The sequence below is a fragment of the Oreochromis aureus genome, linkage group 3, assembly GCF_013358895.1.
Source record: "Oreochromis aureus strain Israel breed Guangdong linkage group 3, ZZ_aureus, whole genome shotgun sequence".
NCBI classification, from domain to species: Eukaryota; Metazoa; Chordata; class Actinopteri; order Cichliformes; family Cichlidae; genus Oreochromis; species Oreochromis aureus.
In genome coordinates, this window is record NC_052944.1 from 129,915,558 (window position 1) to 129,936,371 (window position 20,814).

At 43.3% G+C, this 20,814-nt stretch overlaps 1 protein-coding gene across 1 annotated transcript in view; it reads right to left on the reverse strand.

Moving 5' to 3' along the window:
- Nucleotides 1-382: 382 nt before the first annotated feature.
- The window catches only part of LOC116311175 (protein NLRC3-like), a 69,523-nt gene continuing 49,091 nt past the window's right edge, over nt 383-20,814 (reverse strand). Inside the window, exons 8-10 of the mRNA XM_039604684.1 lie at nt 9,898-10,071; nt 1,159-1,205; nt 383-1,010 (exon numbers count right to left, since the gene is read on the reverse strand). Of these exons, the coding sequence (XP_039460618.1) occupies nt 475-1,010; nt 1,159-1,205; nt 9,898-10,071 (757 nt within the window). The 3' untranslated portion in view covers nt 383-474. The remainder of the gene's footprint in view (nt 1,011-1,158; nt 1,206-9,897; nt 10,072-20,814) is intronic.

Consider the following 20,814-nt stretch of genomic DNA (forward strand, 5'->3'; position numbering starts at 1 on the left):
ACTGCATAAAAATCGATTGAGCCAGTATTTTCATCATATATGGCTGAAGCATTTTCAAATGGTCAGCTTACAACAATGAGCAAAACATTAAGAGCATGTGGAGAATTTGGAAACATGCCATTAAGAAAGAGAAATCAAACATTTGGATTCATTTTAATGAGCTCAGACTTGTTGAAAATGCAGAGGAGCTGGTTGTGAACTGAGCTTCAGAGAAACACAACATACTGATATTCACTATGATGCTTTGAGTGCAAAAAGACAGAAAAACAACATCATGGAATAATGGGAGCTTCCATCTTTAAAGGCCTGAAGAGGAAGAAGTTTACAAGGAATCATTTAGAACGGTTTCAAACATCAACTGATTGAATCCATGAATGTGAAAACGTGTTTGTGAGTGAAAGAGACAGACATGTACAGACTGAACTATCTGTTCAACAGTCAGAGTGTTTCTCTAACAGGAGACACTCTTTACACTCAGCACAGGGACACTGAGGAACCAGCCACTAACCAAAACCCAGCATAAAGAGGTTCAGTAAACGTGGTGTTGAAGGTGTGGAGGTGGATCAGAGTGTCAGAGGAGACTCTGTAGAAGGACAGAGTGCCAGCAGGACAGTCCACATACACTGCTACTCTGTTAGAGACAGAGGAGGAGGAGGAGGAGGAGGAGATGGATTTGTAATTGTTATTGTGACAGACATAAAGAGGACCATCATCAGAGCAGTATAACCTCCAAGACTGGTCATTACATCCAAACACACCATCATTGCTGCGCCCTTTCCTTCTTATTCCTATGTAACTCACTGATACATAAACCTCTCCTCTCCACTCGACCTCCCAGTAACAGCGACCAGTCAGGCCATTGCTACACAGCAGCTGAGCCCAATATTCAAATCTGTCTGGATGATCAGGATATGACTGAACCTCCTCCACATGTGTCACCTTCCTGTTGTTGTCAGACAGTTGGAGCTTTGTGTGTACTGTGTTTGTGTCGATTGTGAGTTGACAGGAATCTGATGGAGAGAACAAACACAATCCAGCTGCAGTTATTGATCCATCATCTGTTCATTGATTGACACTTTGATGATGACTCCTGACATGATGAAGATGGTTGAATGTGTGCTGCTTTGTTTTCATGAATCCCATTAAAAACACACTTACACTTCCTCAGACCTGGTCTCAACCATCGGACTCCAGCAGGCTCCGCCCTGAAAGGAGGAGGGGTCAGAGCAGCACAGTCAGCATGCACACATGGACATTATATCACTGATAGAGGAACAGTACATTAGGAAGATTATTGAATTGTAAATACATTAACTCTGTATTTAGTAGAGTATAATATATATTTATAGTGGCATTGCATAGTTTTGGTGCTCAGTCTCCACATATTGGTCCAATACACGGAGGGACTCCAACCTCAGATGTTAGAGTGAGTGAGATGTCACTGGCCAGTGAGTCTAGCAGCAGGGGTTATACTGACGGAACACCAACTTGCTCTCCAACCGAAGAGCAAGTTGGTGTTCACAAACGCTGTCCATCTAATCTGACTGAGCTGGAGCTGTTTTGCAAAGAAGAATGGGCAAGGATTTCAGTCTCTAGATGTGCAAAGCTGGTAGAGACATACCCTAAAATACTGGCAGCTGTAATTGCAGCAAAAGTTGTTTCTACAAAGTATTGACTCAGGGGGCTGAATAATTACACACACGCCACTTTTCAGTTATTTATTTGTGAAAAATGTTTGGAATCATGTATGATTTTCATTCCACTTCTCATGTGTACACCACTTTGTATTGCTCTATATACATACATATAAAAAAAAAAAAACACCCAGCGCGCCCCTGCGGGCGGTTTTTATCCTTCAAGCTCGGGTCCTCTACCAGAGGCCTGGGAGCTTGAGGGTCCTGCGCAGTATCTTAGCTGTTCCCAGGACTGCGCTCTTCTGGACAGAGATCTCCGATGTTGTTCCCGGGATCTGCTGGAGCCACTCGCCTAGCTTGGGAGTCACCGCACCTAGTGCTCCGATTACCACGGGGACCACCGTCACCTTCACCCTCCACATCCTCTCGAGCTCTTCTCTGAGCCCTTGGTATTTCTCCAGCTTCTCGTGTTCCTTCTTCCTGATATTGCTGTCATTCGGAACCGCTACATCGATCACTACAGCCGTCTTCTTCTGTTTGTCTACCACCACTATGTCCGGTTGGTTAGCCACCACCATTTTGTCCGTCTGCATCTGGAAGTCCCACAGGATCTTAGCTCGGTCATTCTCCACCACCCTTGGGGGCATCTCCCATTTTGACCTCGGGACTTCCAGGTTATACTCGGCACAGATGTTCCTGTACACTATGCGGCCACTTGGTTATGGCGCTCCATGTATGCCTTGCCTGCTAGCATTTTGCACCCTGCTGTTATGTGCTGGATTGTCTCTGGGGCATCTTTACACAGCCTGCACCTGGGGTCTTGCCTGGTGTGATAGACCCCAGCCTCTATGGATCTTGTACTCAGAGCTTGTTCTTGTGCTGCCATGATTAGTGCCTCTGTGCTGTCTTTCAGTCCAGCTTTGTCCAGCCACTGGTAGGATTTCTGTATATCAGCCACCTCCTCTATCTGCCGGTGGTACATACCGTGCAGGGGCCTGTCCTTCCATGATGGTTCCTCGCCTTCCTCCTCTTTCTTGGGTTTCTGCTGCCTGAGGTATTCACTGAGTACGCTGTCAGTTGGGGCCATCTTCGTGATGTATTCGTGGATGTTTCTTGTCTCATCCTGGACTGTGGTGCTGACACTCACCAGTCCCGGCCCCTTCCTTCCGCTTAGCGTACAACCTCAGGGTGCTAGACTTGGGGTGAAACCCTCCATGCATGGTAAGGAGCTTTCTTGTCTTGATGTCAGTGGCTTCTATCTCCTCCTTTGGCCAGCCTATTACCCCAGCAGGGTACCTGATCACGGGCAGGGCGTGGGTGTTGATGGCCCGGATCTTGTTCTTACCGTTCAGCTGACTCCTCAGGACTTGCCTGACCCTCTGCAGGTACTTGGTGGTTGCAGCTTTCCTAGCGGCCTCTTCATCGTTCCCATTCGCCTGTGGGATCCCCAGGTACTTGTAACTGTCCTCTATGTCTGCAATGTTGCCTTCTGGTAGTTCAATCCCCTCAGTTCTGACTACCTTCCTCTCTTTGTTACCATCCGACTACACTTCTCCAGCCCGAATGACATTCCAATGTCATTGCTGTATAACCTGGTAGTGTGTATCAGTGAATCGATGTCTCGTTCACTCTTGGCATACAGCTTGATGTCATCCATGTACAGGAGGTGGCTGACAACCGCTCCGTTCCGTAGTCGGTATCCGTAGCCAGTCTTGTTAATGATCTCACTGAGGGGTTCAGGCCTATGCAGAACAGCAGTGGGGACAGAGCATCTCCTTGGTAGATCCCGCACTTGATGGTGACTTGTGCTATGGGCTTGGAGTTGGCCTCTAGTGTTGTGTGCCACATTCCCATTGAGTTCCTGATGAAGGCTCTTAGGGTCCTGTTGATCTTGTACAATTCTAGGCATTCCAGTATCCAGCTGTGGGGCATTGAGTCATAGGCCTTCTTGTAATCAATCCAGGCTGTGCACAGGTTGGTCAGTCTGGTCTTGCAGTCTCGGCTGACTGTTCTGTCTACCAGTAGCTGGTGTTTTGCGCCTCTGGTATTCTTGCCAATCCCTTTCTGTGCCCCGCTCATGTATTGACCCATGTGCCTGTTCATCTTAGCCGATATGATGCCTGACAGGAGCTTCCATGTAGTACTGAGGCAGGTTATTGGTCGGTAGTTGGATGGGACCGGTCCTTCTTGGGGTCCTTGGGGATCAGGACCGTCCGACCTTGGTTAGCCATTCCGGTGTCTCTCGTTAACTAGCAGCTGGTTCATTTGTGCTGCCAGGCGCTCGTGGAGTGCAGTCAGCTTCTTCAGCCAGTAGGCGTGAACCATGTCGGGCCCTGGTGCTGTCCAACTCTTCATACTGGAGACCCTTTCTTGGATGTCTGCCACTGTGATGGTTACTGGACCCTGTTCAGGAGGTTGCTATGGTCTGCCCTCAGATCCACTAGCCACTGAGCATTGCCGTTATGGGTTGCGTCCTTCTCCCATATGCTCTTCCAGTATTGCTCCGTCTCCAGCCTTGGTGGTGCTGTTCTGTTATTGTTCCCTTGCCACTGAGAGTACACCTTTGCTGGTTCTGTGGAGAACAGCTGGTTTATTCTCCTGCCTTCTATCTCTCTGGTGTACCTCCTCAAGCGGCTGGCCAAGGCTGTGAGTCTTTGCTTGGCAGTTTCCAAGGCCTCAGGTATGGACAGCTTGCTGTATTTCTTATGCACCTTCTTTGTCGCGCCTTTCTGCAACTCCGTTAGTTGGCTAACCTCCCTTCGTGCTACTTTGATCTTGCCCTCTAGCCTCCTTCTCCATGGAGGGTACTGCCCCTTGTGGCTGTTCAACTTGTAGCCAAGCATCTCACTGATCACTGCTGCCGTAGTGTAGATCAGCTTGTTAGTGTCGGTAATCGTGGTTGTAGGTATCATCCGTAGTGCTGCATTAACATCATCTAGCAGACCTTCTGAGGGTACTTCACGTAATCTTGGTAACCGGCTAGGGGGGGTCCAGGTTTCAAGCTCGGCCATGATCCTATCTTTCAGGTCAGTTCCTCTCGCACTCAACGATCCTTCTCCTATCGCACTTGGGGCTATTGTGATACCCACTAATGTGTGATCACATTTATGTGAAATAATGTAAGTAATTTTAATAGGAAACTTGGTAACTACTCTGGGATATTTGTAGCGGACGCTCCATTTTTGTACCAGTAGGTGGCAGTGTGAGACCATGGTTTGGCCTGTTGTTAGCAGCCTGAAGCGCATGCTCCGCGCTGTTTTCTCATAATGGCGGAGTATTCAGGAACGGCAAGCCACGTCTCCCTGTCTGATCATTTCTTTCCTGTTTACAGGTTTGTATTGTGTCCGAAATAGAATATAACAGCAATCGCATCCATTATATAGCATAGATTAACCATTATGGTTGTAAACTGAAAGCGCACAACGTTGTGTAGTACAATAAATTAGACTTTTGTAAGTAATTGTTTCCAGCTTTAGTAGCATGCTATGGTTAGCATGTTAGTTTGGGTCACACACCTCCTTATGCTCTGTGATGTTAGTGATCGGCTCCACCGTTATTCTGTATTGTTTTAGTCTCTTGTTTTCTGCCATAAAGTGTTTCCGTGAATTCAGTGCACATGTCAAGATGGTGCTGATGACGCCATTCTTTCAAACTATATGAGATTTATAGATTTGTCTTGTTGGGATTCGTTTACAAGGATATTGGTCATGTTGATGACGTTGGAATGTGTTAATTCCCTTTTTGTCTAATTGGTAACAGAACACATATGAAGAATGTGTGAGCTATGCTTAGGAATAAGTAAATACACAGTTGTAATACTGTAAAAGTAATAAAAGGAGTGCATAGTTGTGAATTTGAATAAATAATGGCGGAGTATTCAGGAACGGCAAGCCACGTCTCCCTGTCTGATCATTTCTTTCCTGTTTACAGGACACATATATAGCTGTCTACAGGTGCTGCCACCCGGTACCTGTAACACTATGTACCCAATCTCGGGTGGGGGTGATGATATCTCCCCCCTGACCTGGCGTCCTGACTCCTCCTTGCCGTAGCATTTATGTTGTACCTCGTCAATCTCTAGCTGTGAGAGCAGTCCCTTCTTTCGAATGTTGGAACACTGAGCTACTAGTTGTTTCGCCGTCATTGTGGATGTTGGGTATCGAAGAATCCATAGGTCCCTCATCCTATTCATGTAACCCCTTCCGCCAGGGTTACTTGCGTAGTAGCATTCCAACAACGCCCTGTTTTCATCTCTTGCCCACCGATGCCTTCTTGTTCCAGTAGCCCACTTGTCGTCAGGGTGCCCTGGTTCCTCAACACCTGACGCGGACCTTGTTGATCCGGGCGACGTCCGAGCCGGCATGCCTTCATATTTATCTGTCTCGCTCATGTCTGCGGTAGGCTCACTTTTTAGCATAGGGGGTCTAGCCTTAGGACCCTTACTGGATACAGGCGCCCCAGGCAGGAATCGAACTTGCGATCTTCTGCTCCAAAGGCGTGTAGTTTAACCACTACGCTATCCAGTGACTTATATATATATATATATATATGTATATATATATATATATATATATATATGTATATATATCACACACAGATATATATACATATTTATGTTCTTTTTGAATTCCTAAATCTCTCCTGCTATTTTGTGTAATTGCTCATGTCACATCTGTATAACACAAACATACACCTAAGTGAGAGGCACAGAAAATGTTTTTAGCTGTTCCTCTTCTATCAGACATTCTCTCCATACCTGAGAGTGTCCAGATCCTTCAGTCCAGCTGACAGCAGTTTCACCCCCAAATCTCCTGGGTGGTTATAGCTCAGGTCCAGCTCTCTCAGATGGGAGCGATTGGAATTCAGTGCTGAGGCCAAATATGTAAAGCCTTCCTGTGTGATCAGACAGCCTGACAGACTGCAGAAACACAAAAATAATCCAGCCTTTAGCGTTACTTTTGGAAACTCTTGGAAACACACATGGCGTAATTGTGTAATTATTATTAACCTTCTGGGGACGACGGACGCGCTGAAGCGAAACGGTAAAAACAGCATTTTCTAAGGACAGCACTTGCCTCCACCAGTGTGTGAATGTGAGAGTGAATGAATAGTGGAATTGTAAAGTGCTTTGAGGGTCTCGAAAAGCACTATATAAATGCAATCCATTATTATTATTATTATTATTATTAAAAGTACTCTCCGCTTGCAAGCAACAAATTAAAGAAAAAAACACCTCTTTCCCATTGGAGGAAAAATGTACCATGCAGACCAATCAAAACATCATATGGCTAAATGGCATTTGGTTGTTTAGGAAGAGGGAAACGTTTTGAGAGTGATGAAGGCGAGAGAGGAAGAGAGCGAGACTTTGAAATGTGAGAGATTTGTGACATTTATTGTGTTTGGAGTGTGTAGTTAATGTTTCATGCAGAACACCTGATTGTTCTGTAAACAGTTTGAAATAGTAATTTAAAAAAAAGCCTTGGCTGCATTTTTAGGCAAATAGCTGCATATAACTTTGTTGTTTGAATTTATATTTGCATTTCAACTGATGAAATTGATTCATTAAACATGTTTGTGGTTTCAACAGTAAAAAATATAGACATGTGAAGTTGTGCTGAAAAGAATGATACAGAGGAAGGCAAGGTAAAGTTTTTAAAGGTGAAATGTAGAGGTAAAACCAAAAGTAGTCCAAAATGGCCAATTATACCCTGAGCCCCAGATGTTTAATAATATAATATGATATAATATAATATAATATAATATAATATAATATAATATAATATAATATAATATAATACACTCTGAAAGACAAGTGCTTTGTCAGGATAACATCTTCAGATCTTTAGTCTGTGACTGGGGCTTGATCATTCGACTTTTGGCTGTATGAAAGAAGAATAATTTTAAATTCATTGATTTTACAAGAGAAATATGATTGCTCTTGCCAGTTTCTGCTACTCTCCATACTTAAGTGTTTTGGATCTATTCAAGGTGGTTCATGGAGCTTTTTGTTTGTTTCGCTCTGAGACAGGATATGGTTTTTTTGGGGGTTTTTTGTGACAAAAATGACAAAAGATCTCATTTCAGAACATAACACTGTAAAACTTAATTGCTAACTTTTTTGAGTGAAGAACACTCCCTATTTACAATATATTAAAAAACTATTAAACAAATTCACTTCAAACCACATAAATACAGTTTGCACTAGTTAATGTCCTTTAATACCTATGGTTAGTTCTAATCTCTCTAGTACAATGGTGTTATCACCGGCACTGATCAAATGCACTGATAACAGCAGGGCAAGGACAATAATGAGTCCACTGTCAGAGGGCATAGAAAGGTCATTAGTCACCTCAAATCGTGCTATTTTCATGGAAAGATGAAGTATTATTCCAGACTCAAATTCGTCAAGGAAACCCTTCCTCTGCAAATGATCACGTTTTCATGGTACTTGGTCATTTGACTCGTTGTTTTGAATTTTACTGGTCTTTGAAGTTTTGTCTATTTAATTATTAAATTCCTGGTTTTTATAAAGGTTATATCAATTTCATGTAACCCTTAACATATCTAGTTCTCAGTTCCTCATTGCTTTGGCTTTATTCCTCCGTATTTTTACCTTTTGTGTGAAGTTTCTGGTTTTTAGTTTATGTGTCTGTTGTTTCCAGTTTTAATTGACTCACTTACTGTTATATTTGGGAACGTTATGTTCCTTGACTGATTTTTACATTTTCCTTCCTTTCCTTTTTCTCAGGTGGAGTGCTCTCGGTCTTAACGCACCTTCAGTATTACTTGGGGCTTGGTACCCAATATCAAATGGGTTTGATCTCCCCCCTGGTCTGACATCCTGGCTCCCCTTGGCGTAACATTTGTGCTCTACCTCATCAATGTCCAGTTGTGATAGCAGAGGCTTCTACTTAATGTTCAAAGACCGAGTTACTAGTTCTTTTGCTGTCAGTATGGGTGTTGAGGATTCCATAGGTACCATATCCTCTTCATATCCTCTATCCTTCAACCTCTGTCCTTCATCATCTGTGGCCACATTTCTTTTGTTTTTGTCTCTCTCTCTCTTTCCTGTCTCTCCTCTGTCTGCCTGGGCGGAGCTCAGCTGGGCTCCCGCCCTTGGCCAACGTACCTGATGTAATCCCACACCTGCCGTGAATCTGCCTGATTACCTGACTGCCTGAGCTGCTATTTAAGATGGTGGCTCAGAATGCTTCTTAGCTGGATCAGTGAGGAATATTCAGTACAGCCCTGTTAAACACTGTCTCCCGCGTGAATTGTTATTTTCTTCCAACTTCGCGTCTTTGTTTTTTCTTTCTTTCCTCGACCCGTCCCTGTTTCCTGATCTATTTCCCTGAGTGTGGTATTGAGTTGTGGAGTGAGCGTGAGTGCCGAAGAGGACTGCAGAGTGGAGAGTGAGGAGCGGCCGGGTGGAGTGTGTTTCGTACTCATTTTCCCTTTCTTCCCTGGACCCCTGGAAACCCCAGCCCTGTGCACTGTATATAGTTTCACCTGGTGTTTTGGAAATAAACTGGTGACTTTTATCCAGTATTCTGCTGGTCAGCGCCTGAGTCCGTTCTGCCCTTGTGACAGTAGCATTCCAACAACGCCCTGTTCTCACTCCAGCTTTCTTGTTCCAATAGCCCACTTCTCATCAGTATGTCCTGGTTCCTCACCAACTGATGTGGACCTTGTTAATCCAGGCAACATCCAAGCCTGTATGGCTTTAGTTATTTCTGTCTTGCTCATTTTTACAGATGCCCTGGTTAGGAGTTGAAACCCTGACGTGATGTTCCAAGGCAAGTAGTGTTACCATATACTGTAAAATTGCAAGTCTTTTTGTTTATGAATGTAATGTAACTGTATGTTTGTTTATGCTTGGGTCTTTTTAAAATTATTGAATATCTTGGTATTCAATCTAATTAAAGGTTTTATTATTTAATTAAATTTGCTTGCTGCAGTCCAGGGTTTGGGTCTGCTAAAATATGTAACAAACGATAGGGAATTGGGGTGTTATTACTGCAAAATATGTCTAAATGTCTATATTCACCACTGCATTGGCATTTTTTGACAAAAGTAAAAAAAAAATAAAAAAATAAAATAAATATAAAACAATGATTCTAAGGCTGTATAATAATATATGTAAAGGAAAAAAAGTGAACAAAAGGAGGAAAAAAGTAAACTTCAGTTATATAAGGGATTTCAGGCTAGGCAGTAATAAAATACAGATTTCAAAAGACAATCAATGAAGTATCGGAATCTTGACCTGATAGTTTCCAGTTTCCAGTTTGGACCCTGAAGTCCATCAAAAAGAACCTTTACTCCTGTATCCTGCAGGTTATTGTTGCTCAGGTCTATCTCTCTCAGATTACAGGACTGGGAGCTGAGAACTGAGGACAGAGCTTCACAGCTTCTCTCTGAAAGGTTACATCCACTCAGTCTGGAAAGCAAAACAAAACACACACACAAAAATAGTATTCACGATCATTTATAATTTTGAAACTTTAGAGGAAAAAATAAATATTTCTGTGTGCATTTTAACTTTTAAGTCCTGGAAAAATAATATAAAACAAATTTGCTTTGTCATGGTCCTAGGGTCTAGTTGTTGTTAAGTTTTGTTGGTTCTTTATTGTTTGGGGTTTTGAGAATGATTTAATATTGAGTTTTGTTCCTTGTCGCTTTTATAGTTTATGTTTATTCTATATGTCTGGGGTCTAGTTAGAATTGTGTTTTCTATTCATAGAGTTGTTGTTTTAATTGTGAAGAGTAGAAATATTTTACTGCTATTATTTGCTGCTATTTTTATAATCATCATTACCATTTCATTATTAATAGTGATGTTGCATTCAGATGCATTCAGATGTTCAAATATATTGGTATCATATTAGTCTTTATTACAGGTCCAGTAAGAACCACGTTAAACTGTTGAGTTGAATCTATAATTTTAAATGCTTTTCAATGCTCCTATAATCTTAGATGCTTCTGGGCAGACTGCAGGGACAGGAAGTATATTCTGTGCAAAAGGGAGACAGGAAACGCCATGCTTTGCAAAAGTGAAACCAAAAGCAGAGTCAGATTGTAAGGTGTTTTGAGCAGGCTGTTTTATTATGCATTTATATCTCTGATTAAGCTTTGATTAAGTTTTAAGTAGTGGTATTAGATTGAAACATTTGTTTTATATATTTTACATAGAAGTTAAGATCACCACACAGGATGGCCTTAGCCTGGTTGCCTAACCTGAGGTCAGTTGAGGTGCAGAGATCACACATGCACACCCTGTGGTTGCATAGACCCACACATACACACATACTGTTAGGGTGTAGGTGAAAGTTGAGCATATTGCCTGATGAAGAAGCAGATGCAAGATGCGAGAGCTGAGCTGGCTTACGGGAAACCACCGGGGAGAGGATGGAGGCCAGTGTACTTTGATGGTGTCTCAAGTTGTCAAATAGAACATTTGTGGTTTTGAAGCTGATGTACTGACGCAATGAGGAGGCGTCACAAAATATACTCTGATGCATATAAAACTGTATTTTGAAGTCTTTTGGCCAGAGATGTGATACTGTGATACTGTGCAGTGTTCATCTCTCCGCACGTGTGTCATTAAAACTTCGTTGACTCCACCTGACAGGCTCAGGGTGTGTTATTCCGTTCTCACACATTTCTCTCTCCTCAAAATGAATCTTAACATTTAATTTTGTTCTTTGAATTACAAACTTTCAAGTCTTTTTGTATTTTTGGATATCTTTGTTAGAGTGATTTTGATAATAGTTATCATTTTTGTACTTAAATTTGTAAACCTTGCGGGAGGTTATAGTGTTTAACTGCAGACATTCTATGTAAGATTCTGGTGTCCTTATTTAGTAAGGATGTTTACTTCTGGCCTCACCTATGCTTGTATATGGTGGACCGTTAAAGGGGTTTTTATGACCAGCAGGAATTCTCTCTCTCTCTCTCTCTCTCTCTCTCTCTCTCTCTCTCTCTCCCTCTCTAACACACACACACAGTACTTTAACTGTTACGACACAACATTTATGGTTTTACACTGGGGGGTTCTTGAAATTTAATCTTCTCAGATCTACTTATACAGTACAGTAAATACAGTAAATATCAGTACAAACAACCACAGCAACAAAAATTACAGCAGGAGATTTCTGGTGAGCAATTTTTCAAACACCGGTTACACATAAGTGTTTCATTAAAAAAGTATATGTAAAGGTAAATGCCAGAAATTATGATTAAAGTGAAAAACCTTTGCTGTCACTAAAGATAAAGTGGTAAGTAAAAGGCAACTTCCATGGCTTTAACCACCAAGGCATGCAGTCTGTTTTTCTACAAATATTTGTGAAAGAACAGTTCACTCTCAGGAGCTCAGTGAATTCCAGCATGGTACCATAATACGATGCCACCAGCGCAACAACTCTAGTTGTGAAAGCTGTATTACAGACCCTTTCCAAAAACTTTGAATATCACGGAAAAGTTGATTTATTTCGATAATTCCATTCAAAACGTATTACTTTCATAGATTATACATTCAGGGCCCACAACTTAAATGATTTCAAATATTTAGTTGTTTATTTGTACATAATTTGGGCTTCCAGCTCATAAAACCCACTAAAACAGGATTTCAAAAAATTAGAATATTGTCAAGACATCAGCCCAAATTTTACACGGCATGAATGTTTTATACTGAGTGTCACACACAACTAGTCTACTAATCTCAAAGCACCTGCACAGGTTTTCCCAGGTGTCATTAAATCGCTTCACTTTGGTTCAGTTGTCTCAGTTAGGTTCAATATGGGCAAGACTGCAGACTTGACAACTGGCCAGAAGAGCATCATTGGTACCCTCCATATGATGGGTAAGTGTGATGGCATGCCACACATGTTACCTGGGGTCTGGCTTCTCTTCCTGTCTGTTAAAAGGTGTGGCAAAGGGCTGGGAGAGTTGAAGTATCATTGACAGCATAATTGGACAGAACCACATGCTTCAATGCCTCGGGGGTTTTTCATGTTTGTTTGATTGTTTTGTATTAGTTGGTTATATGGCAGCCATTTTGTTTTCCCCCGTGTGTGTCATTTGGTTTAGCTAAACCAGTATTTAAGTTCCCCCATGTGTCATTTCAACAGGTCAGTTTACCTATTGAGTTGACCTCTTTTATTGGTCTGCCTGTTTAAGTTTTGGCTTTGTTAAATATATTTTCATATTTTTGGGTCAATAAAACCCCTTTTTTGAATTAAAACACCTGTGTCCTTTATGCTTTACTGCTTGGTCCCTGACAGTAAGCCACAAAAGTTCATAGCTAGGGAGGTTGGCTGTTCACAGAGTGCTGTGTCCAAGCATATCAGTGGAAAGTCTAGTGGAAGGGCAAAATGTGGCAGGAGAAAATGCACCAGCAGAAGACATGACTGTGGCCTTCAGCAGATTATCAGACAGAAGATTCAAGAATCTGGCAGAGATCCAGAAAGAGTGGAATGAGCCAGGAGTCAAAGCTTCAAAACCACTTCTGAGCCTGAGCCAACGTCAGAAGTGACTCAATTGGGCCAAGGAGAAGATGGACTGGGTTTTTTTCTGCATCTATTATTGTAGGATCTACTGTACACTATAAAGCACCTTGAGGTGACTGTTGTTGTGATTTGGTGCTATATAAATAAAATTGAATTGAATTGAATGGACTGGACTGGACTGTTGGCCAGTGGTCAAAGGTCCTCTTTTCTGATGAAAGTGTGTCTTCATTCAGGAATCAAGGTCCAAGTGTTTGGAGGAAGACAGGTGAGGAACATAACCCAAGCTACTTTAGGTCCAGTGGGAAATATCCACAGTCAGTCTTGATTTGGGGTGCAATGTCCGGCGCAGGTGTTGGTAAACTCTGCTTTCTTAAATCCAAGGTCATCGCAACGGTCTACCACAATGTTTTAGAGGGTTTCATGATTCCTTCTGCTGAGGATCTGTATGGAGATGCAGATTTCATCTTCCAGGAGGACATGGCCCCTGCCCATACCACCAGAAGCACCAAAACCTGGTTTGATGGCTATGCCATCACAGTGCTTGACTGGCCTGCCAACTCGCCGGACCTAAACCCCATTGAGAATCTATGGGGTATCAGGAGAAAAATGAGGTCCACCAGACCCAAAAACAATGAAGAGCTGACAGCAAGCATCAAGGAAATCTAGGCTTCCATGACTACCAGGCAATGCCACAGGCTGATTGCCTCAATGCCATGGTGCATCGAGGCAGTGTTTAAGGCGAAGGGATTCCCAAGTATTGAAGATTGACATATCATTTTGAAAGTACCACATTTTGATTGATTTGATGTGATCCTAATTTCTTTCTTTTTTTCCTGCAAAAATTGAGAAGTAAATGTTGATGTGTTCACAGTAGTCTATTTTTTTTTTACTCCTTTTATCGTGGGTTTTATGAGCTGGAAGCCCAAATTATGTAGAAGTAAACAACTAAGTACTTGAAATCGTTTAAGCTGTGGGCCCTGAATCTATAATCTATGAAAGTTTAACATTTTGAATGGAATTATGGAAATAAATAAACTTTTCCATGATATTCTAATTTTTTTTAGAAAGGGTCATAAATACCCCATAGTGGGTATGAAAGGAAATATGGGCTTTGCTGAAGGTAAATGACAGCCCAAGCTATGATTACAGACATTAAAAGATTATATTATATTCTGCTGAGTGTAGTATATCAGTTAGAAAAAAAAGAAAAGACCTGGATTGAGCAAACTCAGGTTCGTGAAACGGCTAGAGGTTCTCTATGGAACAGAGCTATTTTGTAATTTTGTTAAAATGGCTGCTCGGGGTTCTTGGTGTTGATAACTGAATTATACTGGATTCTAGAATTCACCAAGGGACATTATATTCCTCCACCAATAACACTGGTTATCACATTTCACAAACACAAAAGTAATCTACACCACACACATCCACTCCTGTTCCTAAGAATCAGCAAGTGCTGATTTTTTCTTAAATCTGGCAACCGGAAACCACAAGTAATATATATATATATATATATATATATATATATATATATTATTGTACCAGAAAGTTGGCCCTTAACCTAAAAACATCCAACTTGCTTAATCAACTGAGAAGTGCACTTATGCATAAAGTTAAAAAGAAGATGACAGGAGAAATGATCGAGAACTGGAAAATGAAAAGTACAGTAGATTATTCAGTGGGCTTTTGGTAAAAACAAACATGTCTGTGAAGGTTCTCAGTCATCCAGGTCATCGTAGTCTAAGGAGCTTGGAAAGAAAAGCTTCTGGACTTTTCTTTCCAAAAAGTCCAGACACTGGGTCCGCCTTGATGGGTTCAAGGGGGACTCATCGCCTTGAAGACATGAGAAGCTTCTTCAGTTCTAAGAGTCAAATGGTGGAGAGTCCCAGATTTAAACCCCATGGAAGTATCCCCCCAAAGAGGGACAAAAGGACCCCCTGGTGATCCTCTACCTAATCACATGAGCCAAGGTGTGAAAACGGGTGTGGGTCACAATCAGCCAGGGTTTCAGGTGAGCTCATTGTGAAACCTAGCCCCACCCTATCATGTGATTTCCTGAGGTCAGATGGCCCAGGGTGTGAGTGGGCATTAAGGCGTCTGGGAAGGGATCTCAAAACTGGATTATAGATGGCCGACAGTTGGTGTCATAAGCCACCGCCTCTGTTCAAAGATGGTCGCTCACAGTGGACATAAATGGCTTCTTTCACTCCTCTTTCAAACCATCTGTCCTCTCTGTCCAAAATGTGAACATTGGCATCCTTGAAAGCCATGCACTTGTGAAGTGGCTGTTTGGTCTCTCCAATGTAGAGGTCTGGGCATTCCTCCCTACACTGTACAGCATACACCACATTGTTAAGTTTGTGTTTTGGACTTTGTTTTCATTTTGGATAGAGGACAGATAGTCATGTTACTCACCAGCTTGTTTGTACAGTGAACAAACAAGCTGGTGAGTAACATGACCAAAGGATATTAAACTGTGTTATAGAGTCTGACAGCTGCTGGTAAGAATGACCTGCGGTAGCGCTCCTTCCTACACTGTGGGTGTAAAACTCTACTGCTGAACCAGGTGCTCAGTGCTCGTACAGTCTCATGCAGGAGTTGGGAAGCATTGTACAGTGTGTTTCCCTCTAACACCTGATCCACAATGGTGGTGTCATTTGAGAACTTCTGGAGATAGCAAGTGTCCGTGTTATGACTGAAGTCCGGAGTGTACAGGGTGAAGAGGAAAGGGGTGAGTACTGTTCCTTGTGGGGTCCCTGTGCTACAGACTACCACCTCAGACACAGTCCCGCAGCCTCACATACTAGGGTCTACTGGTGAGGTAGTCAATAATCCACGAGCACAGCTGATGGTCCACTCCCGCCCCCTGCAGCTTTCCCTGAAGCGCTGAGGTTTGGATTGTGTTGAAGGCACTGGAGAAACCAAAGAACATGACTCTCACAGTGCACCTAGTGCTCTCCAGATGAGAGAAGGCCCGATGCAGCATTCCACAGAATGGGGACCCTCTCCAGACTGCGACTGAGGTTAAAGATGTATATGATAACCTCACAGAGTTGATCTGCACAGTCCCTTAATACTCTGAGGCTGATTCCATCCGGACCCATCGCCTTCCTAGTTTTCATCTTCTTCAGCTGACCTCGCATCTGGTCAGTTGTGATGGAGAGGCTGCATTGTCGGGTGTGGGAGGGTGACTCCTGACGACTGGCATGAGGGGAGGAGGCAGTAATGTCATTGAAGGAAAAAGGGGGCAGGTGAGGTCCATCTGATTTCCCTGGTGCTATGGGGGTTTGCAAAGAGGTGAAGAGCTCTGGTGGATGGGTGAGAAAAGGGCTTCTGAATCAAACCTGTTAAAAAACTGGTTCAATGTATTAGCCCAAACCTGGTCTCCAGACTCTGGACCCCCTCTGCTCACTGTGCTCTGTCCAGTGATGGTGTTCACTCCTCGCCACACACCTCTGGTGTTGCTCTGCTGGAGCTTCCTCCTGTAGCTTTCCTTTCCCCTCCTTATCTCTCTCCTTAGCTTCTTCTGGACTCTCCTCATTTCCTCTCCGTTTCCAGGTCTGAAAGCCCTCCTTTTCTGCTCCAGAATGGTCCTCAGATCTGGAGTCAGCCATGGCTTGTTGTTGGAGTAGCACCGGACTTTCCTGGTCAGTACAGTGTTATCCACGCAGAAGTTGATATAGTCTGTTATGCAGCTAGTTATTGTGTTGATATCCTCCACATGGGGACTGCATAGCACCTCCCAGTCCATAGTTTGAAAGCAGTCTTTAAGTGCCATGCTCGCCTCTTCAGACCATGCTCTCACATACCTTGTGGTGAGGTGTTGTTTACACACCAAAGGTATTTATGAGGGAACCAGATGGATCAGGTTATGGTCTGAGTGACCCAGTGGGGGAGGGGTGATGATCTATATGCATCCTTAGTATTTTCATACTGTAAGTCCAGTGTTTTTTTCTCTGGTAAAACAATCCACATACTGGGTGAAAGTAAGGAGAGTTGAGGACAAGGAAACATGATTAAAATCCCCAGAGATGAAAAGGAAGGCTTGGGGGTGTGATGTCTGCAGTTGGGACACTACTGTGTGGATTGTCTCACATGCTGTTCCCGCATCTGCTGCTGGCAGAATGTAAACAGTTTTCGCGATGACTTGCAAGAACTCCTGCAGCAGGCAATACGGTCGGATGCTAACCCCTAATAGCTCCACATCCTGAGTACAGCGCTGCCCCTTAACACTGATGTGCCCCAATTTACACCATCTCTCATTCACATACATCAGAATCCCCCCACATTTCCTCTAGCCCTTCTCCTTTGCGTCCCGATCAGCTCTCACCAGGTGAAATCCCAGTACAGTCTCATAAGAGTCTGGAGTGATGTGTGCTAGCCACAACTCTATGTAGCACATCATGCTAACGCCCTGGTACTCCCTCTGGTGACTGGTCAGTGCCGCCAATTCCTCGATCTTATTAGGGAGAGATCTAACATTTCCCATAATGATCAAGGGTACAGATGGTTTGTACCATCTCCTTTGCTCTCAACTACATCCCCGTCTCCTCCACCGTATCTCCCCGGGGATCTCTGGTCTTTCTCTGGGGTGAATCAGCTAGTTGCTAAGGCCTAACAGCTGATCCTGGGTGTAAATAATGAAACAATGAATAGTTGGTATATGATTGAAAAACACAATAACTTCACAAGTTGCTTTTGGCTGGCATTCTTGTGTCAGGTTAGAAGAGAGTGAAAAAGCAAGGAAAAGAGATTAAATAAGCTAAAAGAATGGAAGTTGGTCAGAGTTCCTGTAATTGGCAGCCTCTCCCGTGGCGCCATCTTGGTTTAAATGTTTTAAATTAAATTTTAATTGTGAGCAAGTCCAACATCTAGGACAGACCATCGAGGAACAGTTCACCCTGCCTGGGATAGGGTTACCGGGGCCCCGCCCTGGAGCTAGGCCCAAGGAGGGTGACCGAAGGGCGAGCGTCTGGTGGCTGGGCCTTAGTCCATGGGGCCTGGCCGGGCACAGCCCAAAAAAGGAACAAGGAACCACTGCATTTCCTGCAGGACTGAGAGCAGGAGAGCCACCTTTGTCCCCAAAGCTACTCTGCTTTTTAACTCCAGCCGATAAGAACATTTCCCACACCATAAACAAAAACTACTCTACACTCTTTTATACTGCCGACACTTTATTCACTTTTAGTCACTTACAGTTATTTATTCACCTATTCAGTCACTTTAATTTTAAAACTGTGTAATTTTAAAACTGTGCATATACTGTATCTTCTGTGTATTTAATATCTCACTCTTATTCCCCATTTATGCCCTGTCCTCATCTTCAACGTCATGCTGCTCTGTTGTATGTTAATTGCCCCTTAGGGATAAATAAAGTCTTTCTGATTCTGATTCAAAATTGTCGGGAGGTGGAAGGAATACTTCGAGGACCTCCTCAATCCCACTGGCATGTCTTCCGTGAAGGAAGCAGAGTCCGGATACAAAGGGGATGACCCGCCAATCTCTGGGGACGAGGTCACTGAGGCAGTTAAACTACTCCTTGGTGGCAGAGCCCCTGGGGTGGATGATGTCCACCCCGAGTTACTGAAAGCTCTGGATGTTGTAGGGCTGTCTTAGTTGACACGCCTCTACAATGTTGCATGGACATTAGGGGCAGTACCCCTGGATTGGCAAACCTGGGTATGGTTCCCATGTTTAAGAAAGGGGACCGGAGGGTGTGTTCCAACTACAGGGGAATCACACTCTTCAGCCTCCCTGGGAAAGGCCGGTAGCCCTGACATCGCATCTGATGAAGACCCTCGAGAGGTTGGTTCTAAACCATCTGCGCCCCCTGGTAAGGTCTTCATTGGATCCGCTGCACTTTGCTTACCAGCCTGGCATCGGGGTGGAGGACGCCATCATCTACCTCCTGCACCGAGCTCTGACTCACCTGGAGAAGCCTGGAAGCACTGTGAGGATCATGTTCTTTGATTTCTCCAGTGCTTTCAACACCATCCAGCCACGACTTCTGAGAGACAAGCTGGAGCTATCGGGAGTGGACCACCACATGTCCCAGTGGATACTGGACTACCTCACAGAACGTCCACAGTATGTGAGGTCACAGGGCTGTGTCTCTGATACACTGGTCTGCAGTACGGGGGCCCCACAGGGAACTGTGCTGGCACCGTTCCTCTTCACCCTCTACACTGCAGACTTCTCCATCAACTCCCCACGCTGCCACCTACAGAAGTTCTCTGACGACTCTGCCATAGTCGGCCTCATCACAGGTGAGGACGACTCAGAGTACAGACAGTGGACTCTGGACTTTGTGGACTGGTGTCAGCAGAACCACCTGCTGATCAACGCGGAAAACCAAGGAGTTGGTGGTGGACTTCCGGAGAGCGCAGACCCACCACACTGACACCGGTGAACATCCAGGAGTGGACATTGAGATAGCGGACTCTTATAGGTACCTGGGTGTTCACCTGAATAATAAACTGGACTGGAGCCACAACACTGATGCTCTTTACAGGAAGGGTCAGAGCAGACTCTACCTGCTGAGGCGGCTGAGGTCATTTGGAGTCCAGGGAGCGCTTTTAAAGACCTTCTATGACTCTGTGGTGGCATCTGTCATTTTTTACAGTGTGGTATGTTGGAGCAGCGGTTTATCGGCAGCTGAGAGGAAGAGGTTGGATAAACTCATCAGGAAGGCCAGCTCTGTTCTGGGATGCACCCTGGACCCAGTGCAGGAGGTGGGAGACAGAAGGACTCTGGCCAAAATAACATCTCTGATGGACAGAGTCTCCCATATGGAACGCCAGGACTGCCATAATGAATTACTTAAATACACCATTAAATAATTAATTAAATGTGGCAATAATTAATTAAAATTGGAATTAATTAATTAAATAAATAGTTATGACACATGTAATTAATTAATTATTGACACATTTAATTAATTATTTATGTATTTCACATTTTAATTAATTATTGACACATTTAATTAATTAATTATTGACACATTTAATTAATTATTTATGCATTTCACATTTTAATTAATTATTGACACATTTAATTAATTAATTATTGACACATTTAATTAATTATTTATGTATTTCACATTTTAATTAATTATTGACACATTTAATTAATTATTTAATGATATATTTATTTATTTCATTTTGGCAGTCCTGGCGCCTGGCTCTCACCATGAAATAATTTTATCTGTCAGCCTCACCCATCAAACTCAGGGGCGGGGTTAACGCTGATCGACTCAAAACCATTGCTTTGGCCTGGTGGCCATTGTTTTAGCACACAACAACCGGCAGAACTGAACTTTGAAAAACCCTGTTTGTGTGTCACCAAATACAGTTTTAATATTTTTTAGCCGAGAATGTAGTGGTTTAATCTTCATATGTCTGGTCGGTTTGTCAAGATACAGCCTCTTTGCAAAAGTGCTTCGATGATTTCGGAGATGTCTGCCCAGTCTCACGGCAAAGCGTGGGATAGACCCCGCCCTACTTAAGCAATCGAGCTGTTGTTACCGCCGACAAAGCGCAGGCCCCGGCACACAGCTGTAATAATCCCCGCTGACACGGATTTCTTTTACTGAGGTTATATTTATCGGGGTTTTATTTCCTGATGTTCTTATGTGTCCTACGTGTTTCAGTCGCCAATTCTGAAGTATAACTAACATT